The sequence below is a fragment of the Mustelus asterias genome, chromosome 24 (genome assembly GCF_964213995.1).
Source record: "Mustelus asterias chromosome 24, sMusAst1.hap1.1, whole genome shotgun sequence".
Classification (NCBI taxonomy): domain Eukaryota; kingdom Metazoa; phylum Chordata; class Chondrichthyes; order Carcharhiniformes; family Triakidae; genus Mustelus; species Mustelus asterias.
This window is the reverse complement of record NC_135824.1, coordinates 52,459,746-52,478,752: the sequence shown is the minus strand read 5'-3', so window position 1 is coordinate 52,478,752 and position 19,007 is coordinate 52,459,746. Positions and strand designations below refer to the sequence as shown.

Genomic DNA, 19,007 nt, shown 5'->3' with positions numbered 1-19,007 from the left:
AGCTAATATATCCTTTCTTAAATAAGGGGACCAAAATTGTACACAGTACTCTAGGTGCGGCCTCACCAGTACCCTGTACAGATGCAGCAAGACCTCCCTGCTTTTATACTCCATCCCTCTCGCGATAAAGGCCAACATTCCATTTGCCTTCTTGATCACCTGCTGCACCTGCAAACTGAGTTTTTGTGATTCATGCACGAGGACCCCCAGGTCCCTCTGCACAGTAAAGGGGGAGGTGATGGCCTAGTGGTATTATCACTAGACAATTAATCCAGAAACCCCAGGTCTGAGGACCTGAGTTCAAATCCTGACACGGCAGATGGTGGAATTTGAAACCTAAAAAGAGGTAATGTTATGCATGGTTTGACATGTTTGGCACAATCTCCTTAAAAACGCAGCCCCCATGTTGCCATTTCTTTCATGAATGGAGTCTATGGACGGGTTAAGGCAAATTCAACTCTAAATGTTGAATTTCCCTGGGGTGGAGCAAGTTAAATCTGTGGTCTGTCAGCTAAACTTGAGCACCTCAAGGCTGCCTGGCACTTGGGTGCAGTACTGTTGGAGTGCTTGACTATCAGAGGACTATCTTACAGATGCAACATGGAGCAGAGTCTGCACTCTCAGGTGCAATAAAATATCCCACGGCACTATTTTGGTGAATAGCAGGGGAGTTTCCATAGAATCCCTACAGTGCAGAAGGAGGCTATTTGGTCTACACCGACTCTCCAACAGAGCATCTTACCCAGGCCCTATCCCAGTAACCCACTTATTTACTTCACTAATCCCCCTAACCTACACATCTTGGGACACGAAGGGGCAATTTAGCATAGCCAATCCACCGAACCTACACATCTTGGGACACTAAGGGGCAATTTAGCACGGCCAATCCACCGAACCTACACATCTTTGGAGAGTGGGAGGAAACTGGAGCACCCAGAGGAAACCCAGCAGACATGGGGAGAACCAAGGTCACCCAAGACCAGAATTGAACCCAGGTCCCTAGCGCTGTGAGGCAAGAATGCTAGCCGCTATGCCACCCTAATTGATGCTAGTGTCCTGGTCAATATTTATCTGTCAACAGCAGGACCAAATCAGATGATCTGGTCACCATCTCATTTACCGTTTGCAAGAGCTTGCTGTGTAAACAAAACGATTAGCACATTTCCTACTTTACAACAGTTACAAAATACACTTTACTATTAGGAAGCACTTTGTGATGTCCTGAGTTCTTGCAAGGTGCTGTTTAATCAAAAGCTCCTTTCTGAGGTCGATGCTAGCGGAAGCGGCTAACTTTCGTTTTGTTCCTGAGGCGAGGGCTGGAGAAGAACCACAACCCCACACAGTCCTGAGCCCACCCCGCCATCAGGGACCACGTAGACTGTTCCGTCACACTCTCGCTTGGGGCTAAACTCTGTCAGCTGCATGTTACTCTGATGCACTTGCTCGTACTGCCACAACTGGTACTTCAGGCTCTTCCCTTGCTTTGCCAGCAGGTGGGTCTCGACAACACAGTCCTCGGGATAGCTGGATCCAGGCATGTTCGCACGCCGATAGAAGAACCCAGGAGTATCAGGGTCCTCTTCATAGAGATCTTTTGGCAGTCTACACTTCAGTCCCAGCAGCACCCCTACACAGCAATCAGAAACAACACATAAACTGCTGAATGGCCAGCAAGCACTGAATCAACCTACCAACATTTTGAATGTGTCCATCATTATTGAAAAGTGCCAAAGCTATATTTTTACGGTACCCTTTTCTGAAGAAGACACACTCAAGTACAAGCAATCTAAACCCATCAAATAACAACTAAATGGATTAACCTTGGGGCATGTTTAGATCATCTCTACACAGGGGTCATTAGTCTTTGGAATTCTCCCCCACAGAGAGCAGTGGAGGCTGGGTCATGACTATATTCAAGGCAGAGTTAGACAGATTTTTGATTACAAGGGGAGTCAAGGGATAGGGGAAAGGCAGGAAAGAGGCATTAAAGCCACAAGTGGATAAGCCATGACCTTACCAAATGGGAAATCAGGCTGAATGGGCCAATTGGCCTTCTGCTCCTATTCTTTTGTTCTTATTTCCCACTGCCCTGCAAATATCTCCTTTTGAAGTATTCATCCAATTTTCTCTTAAAGGTTATTGCTAAATGTGCTTCTGCCACCCTTTTAGGCAGTGCATTCGAAACCACAATAACTCACTATATAGAAACATTTCTCACCTCCCCTCTGGGTCCCTCTGCCAATTGTCTTAAACCTAATCATCTGATCAGCAACCCATCTGTTTTATAGAATTTGTACAAGAAAAGCTACCTAAACTATTTCCCCTCTACCTCTAACCAACTGCTCTTCAGGGAGTAACTAAAAGACAACAGTAAGAGTCTTATAACTTGAGGGCTTATTCTTAAGTGGAAATGTGAGCTGTGGGGAGGACACAAAGCCGCAAAGAGATATCAACAGGTTAAGTGAGCGGGCAACAAAGCGTCAGATGGTGTACAATGTGGGAAAGTGAGAGGCTATTCACTGAAGAACAGAAAAATAGAATATGGGTGTGAGAGCTCCAGGAGCAGTTGTCTGTTTTCATTCTCTGCTAGATTCCTGCCAAGGTTTTCGTCATTACTTTCTGACAAGTTAACTTCTTCTACACCTTGTGAGCCAATAATACATTCTTACAGATGCACCATAGAAAGCATCCTTTCCGGATGTATCACAGCTTGGTATGGGCTCCTGCTCTGTCCAAGACCGCAAGAAACTACAAAGGGCTGTGAATGTAGCCCAGTCCATCATGCAAACCAGCCTCCCATTCATTGACTCTGTCTACACTTCCTGCTGCCTCGGAAAAGTAGCCAGCATAATCAAGGACCCCATGCACCTGGACAAACTCTCTTCCACCTTCTTCCATCGGTAAAAAGATACAAAGTCTGAGATCACATCCCAACCAACTTAAGAACAGCTTCTTCCCTGCTGCCATCAGACTTTTGAATGGTCCTATTAAATATTAAGGTGATCTTTCTCTTCACCCAACGTGTAACTGCAACATTTATTCTATCCTTTCCTTCTCCCCTATGTACTCTATGAACAGGATGTTTTGTCTGTATAGCTCACAAGAAACAATACTTCTCACTGTATCCCAATGCATGTGACAATAATAAATCAAACCAAATCAAATCAAATCAATGAAGGCCCAAAACACAATTCCCTATCAAGTCACTTCAAAGCCACTTTTAACCAGGATGTAGCATAATATTAAAGAAGTTCAGTCAGTCACAGTACTTAAGCTAGTTTTTGTTTGTTAGCAAGAAAACCCCATGCAGGATTCTTGCAGAGAGATACAAAGAGGCCAGAGTTGGAAGGGCAGTGAGGCTTGGAGGCCAGGGTGGCCTATGAGGTTAGAGGGTAGCACGCGGCGTGACTGTGAAGGGACAGAAAGAATGCCAGTCTCTTCCTAATGGTGTTCACTGAACCTCAACCTGTGGGAGACACAGTGGTGTGATCTTGTGTCCTTAAAGGTTCACATAATGCACCTTGGTGTAACCAATCACGCATGGTGTGTCCAACCATGTAACATAGCGTATCATGTCTTAGTGTGTGACTCCAATGAATAGCCATTGACACAGTCTTTATATAAAGCAAAGTAGGGTGGGGTTGCACTCTATTTTGGGTGGGATTTTGTTTTATTTATTATTGTCACATGTATTGGGATACAGTGAAAAGTACTGTTTCTTGCGCGCTATACAGACAAAGCATACCGTTCATAGAGTACAGAGGAGAGAAGGAAAGGAGAGAGTGCAGAATGTAGTGTCATAGTCATAGCTAGGGTGTAGAGAAAGATCAACTTAATATATGGAATATTATTAGACAGTTTAAAAGAGTTAGAGTACAATTTTAAAAGTAGACATGATGTGGAGATGCCGGCATTGGACTGGGGTAAGCACAGTAAGTAGTCTCACAACACCAGGTTAAAGTCCAACAGGTTTATTTGGTAGCACGAGCTTTCGGAGCGCTGCCCCTTCATCAACTGACACTCTGAAAGCTCGTGCTACCAAATAAACCTGTTGGGACTTTAACCTGGTGTTGTGAGACTTCTTACAGGGCTTACCCCAGTCCAATGCCGGCATCTCCACATCATGTCTACATTTAAAATTGTACTCTAACTCTTTTAAACGAGCTTTCGGAGCGCTGCCCCTTCATCAACTGACACTCCGAAAGCTCGTGCTACCAAATAAACCTGTTGGGACTTTAACCTGGTGTTGTGAGACTACTTACTGTACAATTTTAAAAGCATAGAACGAGAGTGAAAGATAAAATTAGAGGATATATTGGGGGCAGCTTCACTCTGGCGCCATCTTAAGAATGTGGGGCCAAGACACTGACAGTGATAAGGCCTCTGAACAAAGATCCACTCAGTATTCCGCTCCTACCTGAAACGACTGCCCAGTGAGCTCTGTGCCCTCTCCGCAAGCAGGGTTCATGGTTGAAATCTTCATCGTACCTTCCTGAGGTTAAGGAATTTCCCCACTTTACTGAGAGCCAGGCGTTTGCGATGTGCTCTCTCCAACCCAGGCCGACCGAGGCCAGCAACAGCTGCTGCCTCGGGTAACGCAGTGATTCAACATTGAGCTCTGTCTTGACGTGTTCTCCAGTGGAGCTGGCTTTCTCATTAAACCATTTGGAAGAAGCTGGAGGGGCTGAATGGTACAGATCAGCATGGTCACTGACTCTCAGCTCAAGAACTATTAGGGATTTTTACAGTTGGCCTCAGTCCCCTGTGGGGATATCTGTCAAGAATCCTCATGATCACCATCCAGTGACCCTTGGTTTAGACTGAGAGGGTATATCTACCAGAGTTCCAGCCCCCGATTGCTATTCAGTGATCCCTCGGCCATATAGAGAGAGGGTATATCAGCCAGAGTGCCAGCCCTTGATCACAATCCTGGTTAAAGAAAGCATAGATGTAAAGTAAAGTTTATTTATTAGTATCACAAGTAGGCTTACATTAACACTGCAATTAAGCTACTGTGAAAATCCCCCTAGTCGCCACACTCCGGCGCCTGTTTGGGTACACTGAGGGAGAATTTAGCATGGCCAAAACCAGCACATCTTTCGAACTGTGGGAGGAAACCGGAGCACTCGGGGGAAACCCACGCAGACACAGGGAGAACGTGCAGACTCCGCACAGACAGGGACCCAAGCTGGGAATCGAACCCGGGTTCCCTGGCACTGTGAGGCAGCCGTGCTAACCGCTGTGTAACCACTTATGAGTGGATGGTGCAAACGGTCCAGGATTCTAGCTCCTGTTCACCATGTCTCCGCCCTCCCCATAGGATCTTCCGGTCCTGCCGTCGGTGGTATCCCCCGTGGCGCGGCGGAGGGGCACACAAAATTCCATAGATGTTGGTGGGACCGGGAAGATCCCACCGCTGACCAATAACAGGCCACCTCTGCCACTGAAAAATATGCCGCGGGGGGGCAATGGGTGGGGGTGGGGGTGGGGGCGGCACGGTAGCACAGTGGTTAGCATTGCTGCTTCACAGCTCCAGGGTCCCGGGTTCGATTCCCGGCTCGGGTCACTGTCTGTGTGGAGTTTGCACATTCTCCTCGTGTCTGCGTGGGTTTCCTCCGGGTGCTCCGGTTTCCTCCCACAGTCCAAAGATGTGTGGGTTAGGTTGATTGGCCAAGTTAAAAAAAAAAAATTGCCCCTTAGAGTCCTGGGATGTATAGATTAGAGGGATTAGCGGGTAAAATATGTGGGGGTAGGGCCTGGGTGGGATTGTGGTCGGTGCAGACTCGATGGGCCGAATGGCCTCCTTCTGCGCTGTAGGGTTTCTATGATTTCTATGAGTATATATGTAGAATGGCCATTGTGTGGGGTATGGGAGGCCAACTAACCCCTGGAATGTACCCTTAGCTTCCTTGCAAGCGGAGAACCAGGAACTCAAAGCAAGTTATGTAACTCAAGAAGCCTGAGCTAGCAATCCAAACAAACAAAGAACAATAAAGCACAGGAAACAGGCCCTTCGGCCCTCCAAGCCTGTGCCGCTCATTGGTCCAACTGGACCATCCGTTTGTATCCCTCCATTCCCAGATTGCTCATGTGACTATCCAGGTAAGTCTTAAACGATGCCAGCGTGTCTGCCTCCACCACCCTACTTGGCAGCGCATTCCAGGCCCCCACCACCCTCTGTGTAAAAAACATCCCTCTAATATCTGAGTTATACTTCGCCCCTCTCACCTTGAGCCCGTGACCCCTCGTGATCATCACCTCCGACCTGGGAAAAAGCTTCCCACTGTTCACCCTATCTATACCCTTCATAATTTTGTACACCTCTATTAGGTCACCCCTCATTCTCTGTCTTTCCAGGGAGAACAAGCCCAGTTTACCCAATCTCTCCTCATAGCTAAGACCCTCCATACCAGGTAACATCCTGGTAAACCTTCTCTGCACTCTCTCTAAAGCCTCCACATCCTTCTGGTAGTGCGGCGACCAGAACTGGACGCAGTACTCCAAATGTGGCCTAGCCAGCGTTCTATACAGCTGCATCATCAGACTCCAGCTTTTATACTCTATACCCCGTCCTATAAAGGCAAGCATACCATATGCCTTCTTCACCACCTTCTCCACCTGTGCTGCCACCTTCAAGGATTTGTAGACTTGCGCACCTAGGTCCCTCTGTGTTTCTATACTCTTGATTTGAAACGTCACTGGTTTGCGGCCTGGAGCTGTTCGGGAAGAGACCATCTCAAATGTCAATGTAATTAACTGTCGTAAGGATACGGTAACAACACAGGGTAACCAGCGAGGAGGTGGTGCATTATTCTGGCTTTGTTACATCCCGTTAAGCCCTCGTGGAGGAGTTCACCTTGGCATTCAAAAACCTCCTCTGCCAGTTTCACCATATCGGCACCTGGAATCGGAAGAGAAAGAAATTACATTTAATTATAGCACAACCTCAGGAATATTGCAAATCGATTTAAATACTTTTGAAGTGTCGTCACTATTGTGATATAGGAAATGCAGCAACCAATTTGAATACAGGAAGGCCCACGCACACACACCAATATCACAGAATCGTTATGGCGCAGAAGGAGGCCATTTGGCCCATCTTGACTATACTGGCTCTCCAAACGAGCATCATGACTTAGTACCATTCCCCTGCCTTTTCCCTCATACCCCTGCACATTGCTTCTATGCAAATAATCATCATGGATGCCTCGATTGAATATGATAATGCCCAAATTATCTATTTCAATGATATTGGTTGAGGGGTGACTATTGTCCAGGAAGCACGGTGGCACAGTGGTTAGCACTGCTGCCTCACAGCGCCAGGGACCCGGGTTCAATTCCCGGCTTGGGTCACTGTCTGTGTGGAGTTTGCACATTCTCCCCATGTCTGCATGGGTTTCCTCTGGGTGCTCCGCTTTCCTCCCACACTCCAAGGATGTGTGGGTTAGCCATGACGAATTGTCCCTTAGTATTCCGGGCCTAGCTAGAGTGGATGCATGGGGTTATGGGAATGGGGCCTGGGTGGGATTGTGGTCGATGTAGACTCGATGGGCTGAATGGCCTCCTTCTGCACTGTAGGAGTCTATGATCAGATGAATAGAACTGCTGCCACACAGCTCCAAGGACCCGATTTCAATTCCAGCCTTGGATGACTGCGTGGAGTTTGCACATTCTCCCCCTGTCTGCATGGGCTCCCTCCCGGTGCTCCGGTGTCCTCCGACAGTCCAAAGACTGGGGGCGGCACAGTGGTTAGCACTGCTGCATCACAGTGCCAGGGACCCGGGTTCGATTCCTGGCTTGGGTCACTGTCTGAGTGGAGTCTGCATTCTGCACTGTAGGGATTCTATGAATGACACAGAAAGTAAGATAGGGACAGACAATAAAGAGAACATGGAGCAACAGAAGGAGCAGAGTCAGCACATATCTCGCTGTTGTGTGTTGGAAGATACCTGAGAACATCTCTCCCTGAACGGTGTAGCCTCTGGCCTTCGCACAGCCGACAATCTCCTCCAGATCCTTCACCTCACACATGTTCAGCAAATGTCCGGCCATCCACAGAGCGACCAGGCCACACCTGAAGAACAAGAAAACACAACAAGCAGCAGCCCTCAGGTGGAAGGGCTGAGTTTACAGACGGGAGTGGGGTCCACACTTGGGCTGGAATTCACCAACAGGTTGGACTACAGGTGGGAAATGAACCCTTAATTCCAACAGAGAAACACCTCATGTTAAAATTTCATCTGACGGGCATGAGTGGGAGATTTGAGAACTGTGCCGATTTTGGATCACATTTGGATAGAAAGCTTTGTTTTTATAGATCACACTTCAAAGCACTCGGTGTGAACTGAATCACTCTGAAGGCAGCCAATATTGTCAGGTTGATTGACGCAATGACAATTTTGCGCAAAGTGCAATCCCGTCTACAGAAATGAGAACGAATGGGCAGTCGATTGCCTGCCAACACACTGAGGAAAGTGCCCTCACTCATCAGATCAGGTGGTAGAGAGAGATAAGCAGAGCTAACGTTTTAGGATGTAGACCTGTGCTCAGAAATGTTAATTCTGTTTCATAGAATAGAATCCCTGCAATGCAGGAGGCCATTCGGCCCATTTGATCTGTACCGACTCTCCAACAGAGCATCCCACCAAGGCCCTATTCCCATAAACACAGGTATTTATCCCACTAATCCCCCAACCCATACATCTTTGGACACTAAGGGGCAATTTAGCATGGCCAATCCGCCTAACCTGCACATCTTTGCACACTAAGGGGCAATTTAGCATGGCCAATCCACCTAACCTGCACATCTTTGGACACTAAGGGGCAATTTAGCATGGCCAATCCACCTAACCTGCACATCTTTGGACACTAAGGGGTAATTTAGCATGGCCAATCCACCTAACCTGTGTGGTAAACCACTGTTAGCTTATTGCCTGTGTGTGTGACATGCCTGGACACGTCCCTGCCGGCCCAGCCCGGGACTCCTCTTCCCCCTGGTCCAGGTATAAAGGGGACTGCTCCCCACCCCCCTGCCTCAGTCTCTGGACCAGTTCATCAGCATGGGTGTGCTCCAAGTCTTTTGCTAATAAAAGCCTATTTGTTCTTGCATACAAACTAGTTTTTGCTTGATTGGTGGTGCATCAACCTGCACATCTTTGGACACTAAGGGGTAATTTAGCAAGGCCAATCCGCCTAACCTGCACATCTTTGGACTGTGAAAGGAAACCGGAGCACCCGGAGGAAACCCACGCAGACACGGGGAGAATGTGCAAACTCCACAATTGACAGTCACCCGAGGCTGGAATTGAACCCGGGTCCCTGGCGATGTGAGGCAGCAGTGCTAACAACACTGCTTGTTGTGTTTCACCACAGATGTTGCTAAAGCTGAATATTTACGAGATTTTCTGTTTTTATCAGTGCGCGTCAGTAGTGAGCCACATGCGGCCCATCAGGGTTCTGAGTGTGACCTACATGCAAAGTTGCCACTGGTTTTCACCACGTAGCTTTTTTTCCTACTGACATGACTGAGGCGATTCGCACGTAAAGCAAGGGCAGGTGAGGTGAGGTGTGTGCTGATTGCTCACAACACTGACTGTGAGAGCCGTGCACTCCCTCTGTGTCCAATCAAAGCATAAATCTTTTTGCTTTTAACCATTCAAAGTTGATGACAGTTCTATTAATATATAAATGAAGCATCTTTTGTAATTCGCTATGAAATATTCAATGTGTATTAAACATATTTAATTTTATTCATGGGGTCACGGTTAGTGAACAAGCCCGATTTCAATCTTGTGACCACTGAGATGAAGGAGGGCCACTTACGTGGACAACTCACTCGCCTAGTTTGGCCATCACTGTTACACTTTGATATGAAATAGAAACAGAATTGGATACTCACTGTGGGCCATCCTGGATCAGCGAGGGAACATGTTTATTAATAAGGAGCCAATTCAGTTCTTTGTTAAAACTGAAATTAAAAAAAAATCTCAGTCATTACCGTAAAACCTTATAGCAAGCTGTTAAACTGCAATAGCTGCTAACTCTACAATGACACACAGATGCACTGTTTTACCTTTAATAGCACAGTTACCAGGCATTAACCTCTCATATCATTTGGAGAATATGCTCTTAGCCTGTAATAGCATAGAGATGTACACTCTGAAGCTAAGCACACACAGCAGAGTGCTTTATTAAAGAATCTTTTGTGGGAAGTGCGTTCCACCATTTATTGCCCATCCCTAACTGCCCTTGAACTGAGTGGCTTGCGAGGCCATTTCAGAGGGCAGTTAAGAGTCAACCATGTTGCTGCAGGTCTGAAGTCACATGAAGGCCAGACCAGGTAAGGATGGCAGATTTCCTTCCCTAAAAGGAGGACGGCACGGTGGCAGAGTGGTTAGCACTGCTCCCTCGTAGTGCCAGGGACCCGGGTTCAATTCCGATCTTGGGTGACTGTCTGGACGGAGTTTGCATGTTCTCTCCGTGTCTGCGTGGACTTCCTCCGGGTGCTCCAGTTCCCTTCCGCAGTCTCAAAATGTGCAGGCTAGGTGGATTGGCCATGCTAAATTGACCCTTAGTGTCCCAACAGGTGTAGATTGGGGGGGGGCGGGGATTGGCGGGGTAAATATGTGGAGTTCCGGGGGTAGGCCTGGTTAAGATGCTCTGTCAGAAGGTTGGTGCAGACTCAATGGGCCGAATGGGCTCTTTCTGTACTGCAGGGATTCTATGATTCTAAAGGGCATTAGAATCTTAGAAACCCTACAGCACAGAAAGAGGCCATTTGGCCCATCGAGTCTGCTCTGACCACAATCCCACCCAGGCCCTATCCCCATATCCTTACATATTTACCCACTAATCCCGCTAACCTACGTATCCCAGGACACTAAGGGGCAATTTTTAACCTGGCCAATCAGCCTAACCTACACATCTTTGGACTGAGGGAGGAAACCGGAGCACCTGGAGAAAACCCACGCAGACACGAGGAGAATGTGCAAACTCCACACAGACAGTGACCCAAGCCGGGAATCGAACCCAGGTCCCTGGAGCTGTGAAGCAGCAGTGATAACCACCGTGCTACCCAACAATCGATGACAGTTTCATGGTCACCGTTACTGAGACGAGCTTTCAATTCCAGATTTTATTCACTGAATTTTAAATTACACCAGCTGCTGTGGTGGGATTTGAACCCATGCCCCCAGGGGCATTAGCCCCAGCTAGCCCAGTGACATTACCACTGCGCCGACATCTCCCTTAAGCCTGTTAGTGGAGACGGCGTTAACATGGGATAATTTACCTAGGGAAATCTACGATAACACACAGCTGGCCCATTGTGCTGCAGAGGCAGCTCAGAGCAGTTTACGTTTATTTATTAGTGTCACAAGTAGGCTTACATTAACACGGCAATGAAGTTACTGTGAAAATCCCCAAGTCGCCACACTCCGGCACCTGTTTGGGTACACTGAGGGAGAATTTAGCATGACCAATGCACCTAACCAGCACGTCTTTCGGACTGCAGGAGGAAACCGGAGCACCCGGAGGAAACAGGGAGAATGTGCAAACTCCGCACAGAAAGTGACCCAAGCTGGGAATCGAACCCGGGTTCCTGGCGCTGTGAGGCAGCAGTGCCACTTGATAATTTAGCACATTCCACCATTCAAGGAGATCATGGCTGACCTGTGACCTAACTCCACACTCCCTGCTTTCACCCATATCCCTTAACACCTTTGGGCTACAGGGCAAAGGGGAGAATATGGAGTCAGGCCTCAGATCAGTCATGAACTCACTGAATGTCAGGGTATGGATTACACTGAGCTGTTGTTGCGTGTATCCTCACTGGTCAGCGTCAAGGTTTCATCCTGCAAGGTCTGTGTGCCTGAAACCTGCCAGAGAGTCAGGAAACCCGTAATAAACTTGGCTCACGCTTTCCTGCACTGTACATACTTGTCGGGTCTGTTCTTGAGCAACATCTTCACCTCCTCCCGGTCCCCAATCACGGGCATTGGCCCTTCTGCAAGAATCTGGTACAGTTTCTTTCTCGGTGGGACTGAAGGAAGGGGCAGGAACGGTGGAGGCAGGGGAGGTGGAGGAGGAGGGGGCAACATCGACCACTCTGAACCATCAGGCTTGTCCTGGCTGGGATTTCCCCTCATCGCTTGCACCATTTCCATGTTGGACATGGCAGGAGCCGGCCTCTGTCAATCCACCTTTGGGCCTCAGACTGACCATCCCTCGACCCCGACACTTTCTGCTGGTCAGTTCACTCAGTGATCAGGACATCACGGGTTAGAGACACTGAGATATGACATCTGCGTAGGGAGAAAAAAATACAGCACAGTCACGCCTCCAATTCCAAAAACGGCATTTTTAACGGGGAAAGTGCTAGGAGGGCAAAGAGGTGGAGTGGGAGAGGAAATTGGGGACAATTTGATGGAGTCATAGAATCACAGAATCCCTCCAGTGCAAAAGGAGGCCATTCGGCCCATCAAGCCTGCACCAACAACAATCCCACACAGGCCCTATCCCCGTAACCCCACGTTTTTACCCTGTTAATCTCTGACACCAAGGGACAGTTCAGCATGGCCAATCCACCTAACCTGCACATCTTTCGACACTAAGGGGTGATTTAGCATGGCCAATCCACCTAACCTACACATCTTTGGACACTAAGGGGCAATTTAGCATGGCCAGTCCACCTAACCTGCACATCTTTGGACACCAAGGGGCAATTTAGCATGGCCAATCCACCTAACCTGCGCATCTTTGGACACTAAGGGGCAATTTAGCATGGCCAATCCACCTAACCTGCACATCTTTGGACACCAAGGGGCAATTTAGCATGGCCAATCCACCTAACCTGCGCATCTTTGGACACTAAGGGGCAATTTAGCATGGCCAATCCACCTAACCTGCACATCTTTGGACACTAAGGGGCAATTTAGCATGGCCAATCCACCGAGCCTGCACATCTTTGGACACTAAGGGGCAATTCAGCACGGCCAGTCCACCTAACCTGCACATCTTTGGACACTAAGGGACAATTTAGCATGGCCAATCCACCTAACCTGCACATCTTTGGACACTAAGGGGCAATTTAGTTTGGCCAATCCACCTAACCTGCACATCTTTGGACACTAAGGAGCAATTTAGCATGGCCAATCCACCCAACCTATACATCTTTGAAACTGGGGGAGGAAACCGGAGCACCCGGAGGAAACCCACGCAGACACGGGTAGAACGTGCAAACTCCACACAAACAGTCACCAGAGGCAGGAATTGAACCTGCGTCTCTGGGGCTGTGAGGCAGCAGTGCTAACCACTGTGCTGACCCACGGGAGAGGAGGTGGAGGAGTATTTGATGGAGGGGTGGAGTGGGAAAAGGAGTGAAGTGGTGTTGGGTGAGGAGCTGGGGCAAGCATTTCTTCTTGGGTGGCACAGTGGTTAGCACTGCTGCCTCACAGCGCCAGGGATTCGGATTCGACTCCCAGCTTGGGTCACTGTCTGTGTGGAGTTTGCACGTTCTCCCACGTTCTATGGAATGTCATGTCTGACAAACCTGGTTAAATCTGTTGAAGAGGTGGCTAGTGGACAGGGAAAGCAAGGTTTCCAAAACTTTTCCAGCCACACAACCCTTCATGACTTACCCAGAGCATTGGGAAACCTCAAGCATTCTCATAATGTCAGCACCCTGGGTTTTGCCACGAAATAGATGAGAACACAGAAATCAGATGTAAACAAGTGTTTTATCGCTATATCTATACATATAGAGTCATCTTGTAATAATTAAACCTTCTCTGATCAAACGCATATATAAGTCTTATCCTTTGTCATTTTTAGTGAGAGGAATGATGCTGGAAAGCTGATTCTATTATCGGGGTAAGAAGTCTAACAACACCAGGTTAAAGTTAAACCTGTTGGACTTTAACCTGGTGTTGTTAGACTTCTTACTGTGTTTACCAGTCCAACGCCGGCATCTCCACATCTATTATCGGACACACACATCTCTCTCTCTCTCACACACAAGATGTGCTGGTTAGGTGGATTGGCCATGCTAAATTGCTCCTTAGAGTCAGGGGGACTAGCTCGGGTAAATGCATGGGGTTATGGGGATAGGACTGGATGGGATAATTGTCGGTGCAGACTCGATGGGCCAAATGGCCTTCTTCTCCACTGTAGGATTCTCTGATTCTATGTATGCGACTCTGTCTCCCGTTCACACACATTCACCCTCACAAACACAGTCACACACTCCAAGGCCCAAACACCTACCCCCACTACCCCACCATTCCCGACCCCCAAACCTCACCGCTCCATTCCCAAGCCACCAGCTAGAAGCCTATCCTCACAGACCAGCTTCTGGCCAATTTATCTCCTGCCCACTCCTGCCCCACCTCAGCCTCACTGATGGCTACAGGCCATTCTGCCCAGGAACAGCGAGATAGAGTGAATCAAATGGGCCAATTGGAGCAAGATCTCTCAGAGCACTGGATGCTGATGGACTGATAGACAGCCTGTCAGCGCTCCAACATCTTGCTCTGATTGCCTATTTGATTTCTCTAATCCTTTTTAAATTTTGCACATTTGAACCACCGGTCACCTGGCAGCCGTGAGCTTCTCAGATCCCCAGAGACCCTTCACAGACCCCTGGGGACCCACAAGCCCCAGTTAGGGAACTCCTGGTCTATAATCAAGCAGAAGACTAAGACTACTGGAAATCTGAAACAAAAACAGAAAATGCTGGAAAAACCCAGCAGATCAGGAGAGAGAAAACAGAGTAAATGTTTTAACTCCGAGAGGCCACATTTGATAATCTCCCTCATAAAGGGACGGGTTAGTGAAAGTGGAAACTCATGGAGTTGACAGCAATTCTTGATCTGGTCAGGAAATTGGCTGGACCTCAAGAGCCAGAGTCGGGATAATGGGCAGGTACTCTAACTGGCAAGGTATGGCGGGTGGTGGTGTTTCCCCCACCCAGGATGTGTGTTGGGACCTCAGCTACTCTGTGTATTTATCAATGTCCTAGATGACAGGATAAAAAGCCATATATTCAAATTTCCCATTGCAATAAAAAAATAGGGAGCATTGTTTGCAGTGTAGATAGAAGCAAAAATTACAAAGAGGTATTGTTATGGACAGTTTTAGTTTTTTTTTAAAGTTTATTTATTACTGTCACAAGTAAGGCTTATATTAACACTGCAATGAAGTTACTGTGAAAATCCCCTAGTCGCCACACTCCTGTTCGGGTACACGGAGGGAGAATTTAGCACGGCCAATGCACCCTAACCAGCACATCTTTCGGACTGTGGGAGGAAACCCAAGCGGGGAGAACGAGCAAACTCCGCACAGATGGTGACCCAAGCTTGGAATTGAACCCGGGTCCTGGAGCTGAGGCAGCAGTGCTGACCACTGTGCCACCCCAGGAGGAGGGTTAATCTAAACAGCCCTGATTCCTCCTCTCCCCGAAGCAGAAAGGTACATTGATTTGCTTCCCCCCATTATAAGCTGTGACATCACTCCCAAACCTTCAGTTTTGGTGTGATCCAATTTTGATTTGATTTATTATTGTCACGTGTATTAACGTACAGTAAAAATATTGTTTCTTGCGCGCTATACAGTCAAAGAATACCGTTCATAGAGAAGGAAATGAGAGAGTGCAGAATGTAGTGATTTGCTATAAATAATCCCCCAGCAAATTTGATAGTTGGTGAATGGGGTTGGAGGGGAACGGTGACTGCGAGGAGGGGGTGGGGGAAGAGATGTGTGGGTTGCGGGGGGGGGGGGGGTGAGGCAATGTTTGAGCGCTGGGGAGGGGGAATGGGTGGGGTGGGGGTGGGTTGAGAAGTAGTGGAGGGGGTAAGGTTGGGGTGGGGATTGGTTGGGAAATGGAGTGCGGATGAGATGGGAGTTGGAGAATAGGAGTTGGGGAGTGGATGGGATGGGGAGTGGGAGGGTACGAGTTGAATGGGGAGTGAGTGGGGGGAGGATGGGGTGGGGAGTGAGTGGGGAGAGGATGGGATGGGGAGTGAGTGGGGAGAGGATGGGGTGGGGAGTTGGAGAGTAAGAGTTGAGTGGAGAGTTGGCGAGTGGGAGTTGTTGGAGAGTGGATGGGGAATGGATGGGATTGGGCATCAGGTGGGTTAGGAGTCGGTGGGGGATGGGAGTGGATTGGGTGTTCGGGGGGGAGTGGGGTTGGGAGATGGATATTAGGTGGGGATGGGGAGTGGGTTGGGTGGGAAGGGGTGGGCTTTAGGTGGAGGGGAGAGGGTGTGGTGGGTTTTAAGTGGATAGGGAGGGGGTGGGAGCTGGATATTGGATGGAGGATAGGAGTAGGTTGGTGTTAGGGGGAGGAGGTGGGTTGGGTTTTGGGTGGATGGGGAGGGGAGCTGGGAGTGAGTGTGCAGTTGGATATTGGGTGGGGGATATGAGTGGGTGGGGGATGTGAGTTGGGAATGAGTGGGTGGGGGATGTGAGGGGGTGGGGGATGTGAGGGGGTGGGGGATGTGAGGGGGTGGGGGATGTGAGGGGGTGGGGGATGTGAGGGGGTGGGGGATGTGATGGGGGATGTGAGGGGGTGGGGGATGTGAGGGGGTGGGGGATGTGAGGGGGTGGGGGATGTGAGGGGGTGGGGGATGTGAGGGGGTGGGGGATGTGAGGGGGTGGGGGATGTGAGGGGGTGGGGGATGTGAGGGGGTGGGGTGTGTGAGGGGGTGGGGTGTGTGAGGGGGTGGGGTGTGTGAGGGGGTGGGGTGTGAGGGGTGGGGTGTGTTGGGGGTGGGGAGGGGAGTTGGGAGTGAGTGTGCAGTTGGATATTGGGTGTTAGGGGGAGGGGAGGTGTGGGTTGGGTTTTAGGTGGATGGGGCGGGGGGGGCAGGGAATGGGGGGGGGGGTGGCAGGGGCCGGGGGGAAGGGGGTGGGGGGAGGGGAGTTGGGAGTGAGTGTGCAGTTGGATATTGGGTGGGGGATGTGAGGGGCGGGGGAGGGGGAGACGTGAGTGGGTGGGGAGGGGGGACGTGAGTGGGTGGGGAGGGGGGACGTGAGTGGGTGGGGAGGGGGGACGTGAGTGGGTGGGGAGGGGGGACGTGAGTGGGTGGGGAGGGGGGACGTGAGTGGGTGGGGAGGGAGAGAGGGGGATTGGGAGCGAGTGTGCAGTTGGATATTGGGTGGGGGGGTGTTGGGGGTGGAGGGGGGTTGTTGGGGGTGGAGGGGGGGCTTGGGAGTGAGTGTGCAGTTGGATATTGGGAGGGGGGGTTGGGGGAGGGTGTTTGGGGGGGGTGTTTGGGGGGGGTGTTTGGGGGGGGTGTTTGGGGGGATGTTTGGGGGGGGTGTTTGGGGGGGGTGTTTGGGGGGGGTGTTTGGGGGGATGTTTGGGGGGATGTTTGGGGGGGGTGTTTGGGAGGGGGTGTTGGGAGGGGGGGTTGGGAGGGGGGGTTGGGAGGGGGGGTTGGGAGGGGGGGTTGGGAGGGGGGGTTGGGAGGGGGGGTTGGGAGGGGGGGTTGGAGGGGGGGTTGGGAGGGGGGTGTTGTGGGGGGAGGTTGGGGGTGGAGGTTGGGGTTGGGGGGAGAGGTTGGGGGGAGAGGTTGGGGGGAGAGGTTGGGGGGGGAGGTTGGGGGGGGAGGTTGGGGGGGGGGAGGTTGGGGGGGGGAGGTTGGGGGGGGGAGGTTGGGGAGGGGAGGTTGGGGAGGGGGAGGTTGGGGGGGGGGGAGGTTGGGGGGGGGAGGTTGGGGGGGGAGGTTGGGGGGGAGGTTGGGGGGGGAGGTGGGGGGGGAGGTTGGGGGGGGAGGTTGGGGGGGGAGGTCGGGAGGGGGCATCGGGAGGGGGCGTCGGGAGGGGTGGTGTGTTGGAAGAGGTGGGTAGGGGGGGTGGTTGGAGGGGTGGGGTGGGGGGGTGTTGGGAGGGGTGGGGGGGGGTGTTGGGAGGGGTGGGGGGGGGTGTTGGGAGGTGTGGGGGGGGGTGTTGGGAGGGGTGGGGGGGGTGTTGGGAGGGGTGGGGTGTTGGGAGGGGTGGGGGGGGGTGTTGGGAGGGGTGGGGGGGGGTGTTGGGAGGGGTGGGGGGGGGTGTTGGGAGGGGTGGGGGGGGGTGTTGGGAGGGGTGGGGGGGGTGTTGGGAGGGGTTGGGAGGGGTGGGGGGGGGTGTTGGGAGGGGTGGGGTGGGTGTTGGGAAGGGTGGGGTGGGGGGGTGTTGGGAGGGGTGGGGTAGGGGGGTGTTGGGAGGAGTGGGGTGGGGTAGGGTGGTGTTGGGAGGGGTGGGGTGGGGGGGAGTGTTGGGAGGGGTGGGGTGGGGGAGTGTTGGGAGGGGTGGGGTGGGGGGAGTGTTGGGAGGGGTGGGGTGGGGGGGAGTGTTGGGAGGGGTGGGGTGGGGGGAGTGTTGGGAGGGGTGGGGTGGGGGGAGTGTTGGGAGGGGTGGGGTGGGGGGAGTGTTGGGAGGGGTGGGGTAGGGGGGGTGTTGGGAGGGGTGGGGAGAGGGGTGTTGGGAGGGGTGGGGGAGAGGGGTGTTGGGAGGGGTGGGGGAGAGGGGTGTTGGGAGGGGTGGGGGAGAGGGGTGTTGGGAGGGGTGGGGGAGAGGGGTGTTGGGAGGGGTGGGGGAGAGGGGTGTTGGGAGGGGTGGGGGAGAGGGGTGTTGGGAGGGGTGGGGGAGGGGGTGTTGGAGGGGTGGGGGAGGGGGGTGTGGGAGGGGTGGGGGGAGGGGGGTGTTGGGAGGGGGGTGTTGGGAGGGGAGGGGGTGTGGGGAGGGGTGGAGGGGGAGGGGGGTGTTGGGAGGGGTGGGGGAGGGGGGTGTTGGGAGGGGTGGGGGAGGGGGGTGTTGGGAGGGGTGGGGGAGGGGGTTGTTGGGAGGGGTGGGGGAGGGGGGTGTTGGGAGGGGTGGGGGAGGGGGGGTGTTGGGAGGGGAGGGGTGTTGGGAGGGGTGGGGGAGGGGGGTGTTGGGAGGGGTGGGGTGTGGGGGGTGTTGGGAGGGGTGGGGGGAGGGGGGTGTTGGGAGGGGTGGGGGGAGGGGGGTGTTGGGGAGGGGGGGAGGGG

The 19,007-nt window shown here is 51.7% G+C and overlaps 2 protein-coding genes across 5 annotated transcripts in view; one reads left to right on the top strand and one right to left on the bottom strand.

Annotated features, from left to right (window-relative positions):
• The window catches only part of LOC144511393 (protein YIF1B-B-like), a 29,516-nt gene extending 26,350 nt beyond the window's left edge, over nucleotides 1-3,166 (top strand). The window contains exon 9 of one of the 4 annotated variants that reach the window (XM_078241705.1): nucleotides 1,494-3,166. In XM_078241705.1, coding sequence (XP_078097831.1) covers nucleotides 1,494-1,524 — 31 coding nt within the window. In that variant the 3' untranslated portion in view covers nucleotides 1,525-3,166. The remainder of the gene's footprint in view (nucleotides 1-1,493) is intronic. The other 3 variants (XM_078241708.1, XM_078241704.1, XM_078241707.1) reach the window with 3 other exon arrangements.
• The window catches only part of actmap (actin maturation protease), a 20,067-nt gene continuing 2,202 nt past the window's right edge, over nucleotides 1,143-19,007 (bottom strand). The window contains exons 2-7 of the mRNA XM_078241702.1: nucleotides 11,938-12,302; nucleotides 9,899-9,967; nucleotides 7,950-8,074; nucleotides 6,772-6,901; nucleotides 4,418-4,488; nucleotides 1,143-1,627 (exon numbers count right to left, since the gene is read on the bottom strand). Coding sequence (XP_078097828.1) covers nucleotides 1,287-1,627; nucleotides 4,418-4,488; nucleotides 6,772-6,901; nucleotides 7,950-8,074; nucleotides 9,899-9,967; nucleotides 11,938-12,173 — 972 coding nt within the window. The 5' untranslated portion in view covers nucleotides 12,174-12,302 and the 3' untranslated portion in view covers nucleotides 1,143-1,286. The remainder of the gene's footprint in view (nucleotides 1,628-4,417; nucleotides 4,489-6,771; nucleotides 6,902-7,949; nucleotides 8,075-9,898; nucleotides 9,968-11,937; nucleotides 12,303-19,007) is intronic.